Source organism: Triticum urartu, chromosome 5A (genome assembly GCF_056163025.1).
Source record: "Triticum urartu cultivar PI428250 chromosome 5A, HENAU_Tu73, whole genome shotgun sequence".
Lineage (NCBI taxonomy): Eukaryota > Viridiplantae > Streptophyta > Magnoliopsida > Poales > Poaceae > Triticum > Triticum urartu.
The window spans coordinates 354,240,059-354,251,020 of record NC_141877.1 but is presented as its reverse complement, the minus strand read 5'-3'; the positions used below and the strand labels follow the sequence as shown (position 1 = coordinate 354,251,020).

The following is a 10,962-nucleotide window of genomic DNA, read 5'->3' as shown; positions in this document are numbered from 1 at the left end:
TCCATTGAAGCACCGGCTCCGATGATTCTTCATCGCAACACCGATGTTCTAGCAATGCTCCATTGAAGCACCGGCGCTAGTGAGCATCGCCATGGATGCTGCGCTGCAGCACCGTCGCCGGCGAGCAGCGCCATGGATGTGTTGCAGCACCATCGCCGGCTAGCATCGCCATGGATGCTCCGTTGCAACACCATCGCCAATCTTCCTCCCAATCTCAGTCATGGATGCTGCATTGCGATGCAGCGTCTCCGCAGCGGCGGCGACGGTCGATTCAACAGAGAAGAGGAAGGCCAGGCGGGGGGGGGGGGGGGGGGGGGGGTTCTGGTCGCACCAGCTGGCGGCGGCCACGCCGCATCTCGACAGGGAAGTGCGTGAGAAGAGAGAAAGGGAATGGGCTCGATCTGAAACCACGAGACTGGCGCACGAGCGATCCGACTCATTTTCCAAGAATAAGAAATCAGTCGGTTGAATCTAGCAGGCCTAAAATCGCGGCTATGGCAGTCCCCTATTTGCCTGTGAGCAATGGTTTAAGCCCGCATAGGTTTCAAAAAAAAGAAATCAAAACCGCATAAATCACACGAGTGTTCTTTGCTGACTATCGTTGTGACTATGGCTTCGCGCAAGTCCCTGATCGGGGACACCGTCACCAAGAGCACTGCCGTATCCTCGTCTTGGAAGACTATTTGTAATGTCCCTCAACGGAGCGAGTAAGCAGAAGGGCTCGAAATTTAAATAGAAATCACTTCCCTTATGTGGCGTTTGTAGCAACTATAGTCGTAGGCTGGGCTTTCAGCTGGTACCGTGTAAACATAGCAATTCATTGACAGCAAGCCCACCGCTATGCTTAGTTACCTGCCTCTCCAAAACTGATCACATATCACGACGTCTTATGTTCGGTTACCTGCAGTTCCTGAGCTCCATGGATGAAGCACCGCAATGACGAAAGGTTCGGTTACCTGCAGTTCCTGATCTCCATGGATGAAGCACCGCAATGACGAAAGAACAGTAAAGATGAGCTCCACATTGGTTGCAACCACGACCGAGAAGCAGACTCATCGCCGTATAGACAAAGCATATATCAGCGTACGAAGAAGATACGTGGATTAAAACAACTAGACATTAGAAGTAAATTATGTCATAAGTCGTGACATAAAATTAACAGATTCTCACAATAGCCACTCATAGCACACACACAAGCGAGTGGTCCAACTATTTTCAGCTAGGCAAACTAGCTAGATGACTTGGTACAACTACAACAACAGCGGAAGGTTAAAAGCTAGGGATAGTGTTAGGAAAGAGCCATTGTAGCTCTCCCCCATTAGTGGATATAAGGTACCTGGTACTGCACCGGGTAGCCATTACTGTAGTACGGCGTGTGGGCGGGTGAGATGGTGTAGGGAGCCGCGTTCATCATCGTAGGGTGGTGGTGGGCCTCGGCGCCGTACACAAACTGCCTTTCGTAAGGGTATGGGTGCCTCTCTGGTGTTGCCTGGTAGAAGCTCTTCTCGGGGAAGCTGGTGACACGGGGTGCATAGAGCGATCCGTTGGCACGCGGCCTCTTGGACTGTGGCTTGGCGGCTTCGACAGCCCTCCTCTTGTCTGCCTTGGCCTTCTCCAGCTGAATCACCCTTTTCTGAAGTGGGTCCACCGGATATTGCTCCTCCAGTTTGTGCTCCTCGACGCACTTGATCACAGCTTTCAGTGCAGACAGCTCACGCTCATTCATCTCATTCTGAAAAGGGAATGGCTGTTATCCAACAGATTGTGTCAAGTGTACTAGATAGATGCAGATAACATGCTTACACACATATACCGACATGAAAAGGCCAATGGGCAACCCAACCGCTCTAGAAAGTTTATATATAATATTCAGTGCCAAACAGCGAAAAGCAACAGGCAACTAACTTTATATTGCTTAAGATATCCCTCCTGAAATCAGGTGAATGGATAAATTCACCTCTGTGCATCATCAAATCCAATACTGATCTATTTAAGGACTACTTTAAGTAAAGTATTAATTGAATTTCGAACCACTACACCACTAATAACTTAAAATCACAGGATGCAAACAATCGAGGAGCTCCCTGACAATCTGAACCATAGAAGCCTAACAGCGAAAAGTTTGTATATTATTCAGTGTCATACAGCGAAAAGCAAGAGGCAACTAACTTTATATTGCTTGCAAGCTAAGATATCCCTCTATTATTCTACTTCTCCACAACCTACCTCAAGCTCCTGACATCAGGTGAATGGACAATTTTCACCTCTGTGCGTCATCAAATCCAATACAGATCTATTTAAGGACTACTTATAAGTAAACAATAATACAATTTTGAACCACTACACCACTAACAACTTGAAATCACTGGATGCAAACAGATAGAAGGTAGTTAGTAACAGATGTCTGGTAATAGTAATTACTCCCTCCGTTCCCAAATATTTGTCTTCCTAGCGATTGCAACAAATGACCACATACGAAGCAAAATGAGTGAATCTACACTCTAAAATATGTCTACATACATTCGTATGTTGTAACCATTTGAAATGTCTAGAAAGACAAATATTTGGGAACGGAGGGAGTAGATCTCTAATAAAGCCAAAAGTGCAAGTGGCTTTGTCTCATCATAGAACAATTAAGCAAGATGAAAACAAAGCCCTTCCCTTACAAATAAACTGACGGTATCTGCGTAGCACAGCTATTTAAAAATATCCTGAGTAACATAGCATGATGGGTGAGCAACTTTGGTTAGATAGCAGAATTGTTAATCAGACTTCAAAAGGAAGAAAACACAAAAAAACAACCCATGTCCACTTCAATAATTGGTGATTTGGTGGAAGTGCAGGCACAGTTTATTGTATTATTGCAGCAAAAAAATGCATGATAGACATCATTTGCTTTTGCTGAAATAGCTAGAAGCACACCTGTGCTCCAGGAGACATTTTTCCATTCTTGGCATGTGACACCTTCTTGACCTCCCTCAGATATGCTTTCAGCAATTGCACTGGCTCAAACTGTTCAGTGAGTCCAAACGCGTAGGCCAAGTTAATTGCATCAATTGGTCTTGCACTATCCACCAGAACTCCAATGACACCTGTCCTCAAGAAACACCATAAGTGAATCAATTATTGTCAAGAAAAAAACATCATAAATGAGAAAAGGCAAATAGCATAAGAGACATAGAAAAACCCTAAGAAAATGAACAGTTAAGACAAGGGCTCAGAGGGAAAGACAAACAAATGCTGATCCCATCAAACAGATGCAAGATTAGAGTGACTGTTTGCACAACATACATTTACCAATCAAATACATAAATATGATAAGGAAATGCTTCAGGGTACATAATCTGTAACACAATACAACAACAGCAGGTATCCAGTGTGTGTGTGTGTGTGAAGGTGGATGGGTGGGTGGGGGGGAGGCATGTGATTCAGTGATAGTGTGGTACTACACAACATATACACCACAACCACACATCAGACTAAATAGAATAGAAATTACAGAGTAATTTTTTTCAGATCCAAATATTCAAGAATAAGTAGAACACATAACCGCTGGCTAGACAACAATGGACATGCTTTACAAGCAATAGTGCAAGCAACGAAAAGATAAGGCCTCCTATTCAAGCCCTTAGGTTTGTAGGAATGGATACCTATTCCTATTCAGTTTGGAGGAATTTCGTAGGAATTCTATAGGATAGGATTCTTATAGGAATTTTCCCTATAGAGCCCTTTGGTTTATAGAAATAGATTCCTATTCCTACATAGGATTGGTTCCTATCCTCCACATATCAAAGGAAAATAAACATGAGCCTAGACTCAATGAAAAAATTCCTATGATGTGAACCAAATGACATCTCTTCTCTATTCCTACTCATAGGATTTGAAATACATGTCATCTCATTTCCTACAAGTTCCCTATTCCTACGATAATCCTATCCTATGAACCAAAGGAGGCCTAATGGGTTAAGATGTAGCTGGTGTGCATTGGCTGTAAGTTGTAACAGCAGAACTATCAATTATGGGAATCTGAAAGAACTTCTGGAGGTGGTAGTACAAAGAAACCGTTATGCTTTTGAGTTTGCACATATGTTCGGTGAACTCAGTGACCAGCAAATATGTTACACACAAGCTGGAAAACTAAGATTTATCCAAGTGAAAACAACATTCAATTAGCATTTGAACTGGCATGACAAAATATTATCATTAACTCATCATCATAAACAATGTTTACTGGAGATAGATGCATGATTAGTTCATCATTGCACTGACCTGGCATCTTCTGTGACAACCCAAGCAGTCGGCAAAGCTCAGGTGTTTGACGACGTCGACTGACAGAAGGAAGAAGTTTGCAAAGTTCATCTTCATTAAATTCAGAAAAAATACCAAAGGTAGCAAGCAGTTGAAGAAATGCATGTGCTTCCAGGCAGTTTCCATTGCTAGCATCAATGTCAAGACTGTCCAACTTGGACTTCCACTCAAACGCAATCTTTTTCGCCCGATCTTTCACATTTGTTGCAAACATTTGCCCCTCAGACAACAAGCCAGTTATATCATCAGCTTGCAACTGTACAAGAGACTCCATCAACATAAGGCACGTCCTTCTTACACCCAGAAGGTCTCCATCCTTTTTTCCATCCAACACCAGATTATCTCCAGAATAGAAGTCCTCCAAGGAATCCAACACCAGGACATATGGTTGCGATGCTCCCTTGAGTGCACTCGGGATTTCCTCACGGATAGACGTCAAGTTCTTTCTGTTGTCTGATATGAACTTATGAAGCCCTTTAACATTCATCTCCTCACAGAGAATGGCAAGTTCAGAACGAGGCTTCACAGCAGCATTGCCATCTTGCATCTGCGCATTTCCTTGGGGAGAATGCTTGGGCCACTTCACATCAAGAGTACCCACGGTATAGTTACTCTGTGGCTTATTGATTGGGGTGATATAATTAGTGTTTAGCGACAGCTTGGACTTGCCAAAGATCATAGCTAATGCAGCATCTCTTTTCTCTTGCAGCTTTTCCAGAGAAGTCAGCTCCTTAGCCACCACAACAGCCTCCTGCTGCTCCAGCATCTTCTCCGATTTTGCGACTGTCTCCTGGAACTCCTTCTCCTGCTTTTTCAGCTCGTCAAACTTTTTCTTGAGCGACTGCTCAAGGCCACGGAAATGGTCCTCGAGCTGCTTCCATTTAAAGTTCATGGTAACAGCGCTCTGGCTCTCAAGCTCAGCAAATGCTCGCTGAAGCTGCTCTATCTTCAAGCTTGTCGACTCCATAAGGGTAGCCACGGACTCCATGTCAGACATGGTGACAGACTCTGCATAGAAGGCAACAGCACAATCGGTTAACATACTTCATCCAAACAGCACACAAATCGAAGCAGCGGAATGACAAGAGCTTAAATTTCACATGTTTCCCTCGAATTGAATCAATTATCTCACACGCAACTTTGTTAGCAAGGACAGCAAAGCATATCTATGCATCAATTCGGCTTCTAGTGCTCTACTACATACAAGAAAAGAGAACAAGGAAGCGGGAACCGTCTTCCCTCGGCCGGCGGAGCATGGATGCCTCGTTGGGCCAAACAATCAAGGGCCACCTACCCCCGCCGCTATAGCACCAAGCAATCGAGTAGAAAATGGTGCTCCAGACGTCTAGATCTGAGACTGGGGAGAAGAAAGTGGGCACTTACTTTCGCCGAGGCGGGCAGGCGTTGGACGAGCTTGCCGTCGCTGCTCGCCCCCGCCCCCGCCTCCGCCTACGGCGGCTGGGGGAGGAGATCGAGGGGGTGGAAGGCGGATTGGGGAAGAGCAGGACGGGGGAGGAAAGGAGAGCAAACCCTAGGTGAGGTCGCGTGGAGTGTTGCTTTTTGGGGGATGGGGATGGAAACGAGGAGAACTAGGCGGTGGGAGGCGGAGGAGAGGGCAGCTACCAGTGCGCGGGGAAAGGCATGGGGCCTAGCTGGCAGTGACTGGAGCGAGCAACCAGTGTGGACTGGGGAGCAGTACGTCGTATAGCTGCACCATTTTTTACTTCTTTTTTCTTCCGCGACGTGGAGCAGTGTGGACTCGCCTGAATTGAGCGCTACAAGGCTAGTTACGGTGACTAGAAAGAGCATCTCTAACAGATCCCTAACAGATCCCGTATAATTCTGTTGAAGTGCTTTTTTCGGTCATTTTACAGGACGACTTAAAAAAAGTCCGAGCAGGTCCACTAAAAAGGCCTCGACCCGTAAATTTTTTACGGGTGGTCCACAAACCGCCCGTGATTCCGGTATATATGCTGGATCCGAAATAATTTAGGGTTCACATTCTGCAGATCCCTCATCCGCCTCCGCGATTCCTCTCCTCCGGCGAGAAATCTCGCGGCCTACGGCTTCGATTTGCGTCGCGTTTAACTACCGAAACTTGCCGGAGATGGCGTCGGCAAGTGCCGGCCGTGGTGGTCGATGGGGGTTCGGAGGCCACGGCGACCCGCCCCGCAAGCGGCGCAATGACGCGAAGGCCGGGAGCTCCTCCCTTAGCCCGCTAGTGGATGAACGACAGAGGTAGCGGGCGCGCGACCGCGGCCCCCGTTCTCGCAGCGCCGGCACTCGGGTGTGGACAAACTTCCGCCGCCTCGACCGTATCTTCTCCCCGGCGCTTAAGCATCGCCGGGAGGCGGAGCTGGCGTGGTGGCAGGCCAAGGAGGCCGTCGCCGCCGGAGATGAAGTTGTGGCCACGCGTGTAATACCCACAATGCGGCTATATCTCCCACGTGTCAGGGCACAACTTAGAGGCATGGCCGCATGGTAGGCATTATGTCGCAAAAGGGGTAATCTTTACACATCCCATGTATTGAATAGGAAAGGGATAAAGAGTTGGCTTACAATCGCCACATCACACAAATACAAGTTAAACATACATCATCCAGAATACAATCAAGGTCCGGCTACGGAACCAAAATAAAAGAAGACAACCCCAATTGCTAGATCCCCGATCGTCCCAACTGGGCTCCACTACTGATCAACAGGAAACGAAAACAACACAACGAACACGATCTTCATCGAGCTCCCACTTGAGCTAGGTTGCGTCACCTGTACTGGCATCATCGGCACCTACAACTGTTTGGAAGTATCTGTGAGCCACGGGGACTCAACAATCTCACACCCGCGAGATCAAGACTATTTAAATTTATGGATAGGAAAGGGTAGTGAGGTGGAGCTGCAGCAAGCACTAAGCATATATGGTGGCTAACATACGCAAATAAGAGCGAGAAGAGAAGCAACACAACGGTCGAAAAGCTAGAAGTGAACAAGAAGTGATCCTGAAACTACTTACGCACAAACATAACTCCAAAACCGTGTTCACTTCCCGGACTCCGCCGGAAAGAGACCATCATGGCTACACACGCGGTTGATGCATTTTAATTAAGTTAAGTTTCAAGTTCTCTACAACCGGACATTAATCAAATTCCCATCTGCCCATAACCGCGGGCATGGCTTTCGAAAGTTCAAAACCCTGCAGGGATGTCCCAACTTAGCCCATCACAAGCTCTCACGGTCAACAAAGGATATTCCTTCTCCTAGGAAGACCCGATCAGACTCGGAATCCCGGTTACAAGACATTTCGACAATGGTAAAACAAGACCAGCAAGACCGCCCGATGCGCCGACATCCCAATAGGAGTTGCACATATCTCGTTCTCAGGGCAACACTGGATGAGACATCCTACGAGTAAAACCAAACCTCAAGTTTCCCGAGGTGGCCCCGCAGTCTACTCGGTTCGGACCAACACTTAGACAAGCACTGACCCGGGGGGTTAAAATAAAGATGACCCTGGGGAGCGCGACTCCCAAGGGAAAAGTAGGTGGTGGTGAGGCAAATGGTAAAATAAGGGTTGGGCCTTGCTGAAGGAGTTTTATTCAAAGCGAACTGTCAAGGGGTCCCCATAACACACAACCGTGTAAGGAACGCAAAATCAAGGAACATAACACCAGTATGACAGAAACTAGGGCGGCAAGAGTGGAACAAAACACCAGGCATAAGGCCGAGCCTTCCACCCTTTACCAAGTATATAGATGCATTAAAGTAATAAGATATAATAATGATATCCCAACATATCCATGTTCCAACACATGGACAAACTTCATCTTCACCTGCAACTAACAATGCTATAAGAGGGGCTGAGCAAAGCGGTAACATAGCCAAACAACGGTTTGCTAGAAAGGGTGGGTTAGAGGCTTCACATGGCAATATGGGAGGCGTGATATGCAAGTGGTAGGTATCGCGGCATAGCAATAGATCAAGAAACTAGCAAGCAAAGATAGAAGTGATTTCGAGGGTATGGTCATCTTGCCTGAGATCCCGCAAGGAGGAAGAACGAGTCCATGAAGTTATGGCATGATGCATGTCCGGTTTAATGAGGCATGGCATGGCAAGGTGCACAAACAATACTGCAAATTAAGTGGAGCTCAATATGCACGAGTTGCATATTGACGGAACACCACATTCAAGTTATTTAGTTCGATCTCGTTTATGTACCCAACAATATTAAACGTTGATTAGCATGGCAAGGGGTGAAGCATAAGTAAACTACACATCTAGGCAAGTTTAAATGAGGCAGGAACAACAAGCAACAAGTCCGAAAAAACCTCATGTGTAATATTTTAGGTTTGGTACTGGTCTATCCTAAACCATATTTTAGAGTTTTTAAATATGCAAAGCAAGTACACCATGTTAAACTAGGCATTTTTCTACACCATTTACATATAAAGTTTATTAAGTTTGGAGCTACAGTTATTAAGTTATGAATTAAAGCATTTTAACATATTATTTAAGCAAATTAAAGCAAACATCATTTTAAACATTTCAAACATGGATGAAAGTGGCATATTATGAAACTAGATGAAATTCTAGTCATTTTACGTATATAAAACATTTTAATCCGATGCACGGTTATTTATTTGTGAGCATTTCAATATGATGGCATATCCTGTAAATATGCAATGACCAGGTTAAATGATAAATTCATAGAACGAAAAAAAACACATCGGGCCGTAACTAGCTGGCCCAACAATGGAAAAAAAACAAGAGGGCGCTTGGGGCTCACCCATGGGCCAAGCCCAGCTGGCGAAGAGGGAGGCCGGAAGGGAAAACGGCTGGGCTGCGGCCTGGCGCACTGTAGGCGCGGTCAACGCGAGGCAGGGGAGCGGGGATCGAACGAACTGCTCGTCTATAACGCCCTCGATGCGGCTATAGCTCCCACGTGTCGAGGCACGACTTAGAGACATAACCGCATTGAAAGCAATGTCGCAAGTTAGGCAATCATTACAACATCCCATGTAATATATGATAAAAGGGGGAGATACATAGTTGGCTTACACTCGCCACGTCACATCAGAGTACATAAATAACATCCATCAAACAGACACTCATGGCCCGACTAAAGCGCCAAAATAGAAAAGAACCCAACATGCGACAAGGCCCTGAATCAAACCCCAACTAGGCACCACTACTGATCATCGGGAAATGAACATAATAACGCTGAGAGTTCTCGTCGAACTCCCACTTGAGCTCGAACTCGTCACCTGGAGCGAAATCACCTGGACCTGCATCTGGAATTATAGTATCTGTGAGCCACAGGGAATCAGCAATCTCGCACCCTCGCGATCAAGACTATTTAAGCTTATAGGAAGGATAAGGCAAATATAAGTGGAGCTGCAGCAAGCGACTAGCATATGTGGTGGCTAACTTATCCGCAAAAGAGAGCGAGAAGAGGAGGCAAGGCGCGAGCGAGAATCTAGAGGAATAACCTGCGCAAGCATTACTCCAACACCGTGTCCACTTTTCGGACTCCGCCGAGAAGAGGCCATCATGGTAACACACTCAGTTGATTCATTTTAATTAATTAAGGTTTAAGTTATCTATAACCGGACATTAACAAATTCCCATCTGCCCATAACCGCGGGCACGGCTTTCGAAAGTTCAATCCCTGCAGGGGAGTCCCAACTTAGCCCATGACAAGCTCTCACGGTCAACGAAGGAATAGACCTCCACCCGAGACACACCGATCAGACTCGGTAACCCGGTACAACAAGACAATTCGACATGTTAAAACAAGACCAGCAACACCGCCCGAATGTGCCGACAAATCCCGATAGGAGCTGCACATATCTCTTTCTCAGGGCACACTCAGATTGTCCTAGGTACGGGTAGGCCAGCCCAGAGTTGCCCCTGGTGGCCACCGGTAGCTGACAGGTGGACCAACACTCAGAGGAGCACTGGCCCGGGGGGGGGGGGGTAAAATAAGATGACCCTTGAGTCTGCAGAACCCAAGGGAAAGAAATGGCTAGGTGACAAATGGTAAAACCAAGGTTGGGCATTGCTGGAAAAGCTTTAATCAAGGCGAAGTATCGAGGGGTTCCCATTATAACCCAACCGCGTAAGGAACGCAAAATCCGGGAACATAACACCGATATGGCGGAAACTAGGGCGGCAAGAGTGGAACAAAACACTAGGCAAGAGGCCGAGCCTTCCACCCTTTACCAAGTATATAGATGCATTAAGATAACATAGCAATATAATGATATCCCAACAAGTAAATAAAAGATGTTCCAACAAGGAACGACCTCCAATCTTCACCTGCAACTAGCAACGCTATAAGAGGGGCTGAGCAAAGCGGTAACATAGCCAATCAACGGTTTGCTAGGACAAGGTGGGTTAGAGGTTGACATGGCAATTGGGAGGCTGACAAGAAAAAGGTAGGCATCGTAGCATTGGCATAGCAAGAGCGAGCAAACTAGCATAGCAAAGATAGTAGTGATTTCGAGGGTATGATCATCTTGCCTGCACAGTTGTCAGAGTTGACTGGATCCTCACAAGCAAACTCAACGGGCTCCTCGGTAGCGAACTCGTCTCCCGGATCTACCCAACAAGACAAACAGGAAACAAGGATTCAATCAACCACGTGCAAGACCAAGCAAT

At 46.4% G+C, this 10,962-nt stretch overlaps 1 protein-coding gene across 1 annotated transcript; it reads right to left on the bottom strand.

Moving 5' to 3' along the window:
• Window positions 1-1,099: 1,099 nt before the first annotated feature.
• Window positions 1,100-5,920, bottom strand: LOC125508898 (FRIGIDA-like protein). The gene is made up of 4 exons (XM_048673695.2): window positions 5,692-5,920; window positions 4,270-5,316; window positions 2,923-3,092; window positions 1,100-1,732 (listed from the first exon to the last, which is right to left on the bottom strand). The coding sequence occupies exons 2-4, from the start codon at window positions 5,303-5,305 to the stop codon at window positions 1,319-1,321; spliced, it is 1,620 nt and encodes a 539-aa protein (XP_048529652.2). The 5' UTR covers window positions 5,306-5,316; window positions 5,692-5,920; the 3' UTR covers window positions 1,100-1,318.
• Window positions 5,921-10,962: the final 5,042 nt, after the last annotated feature.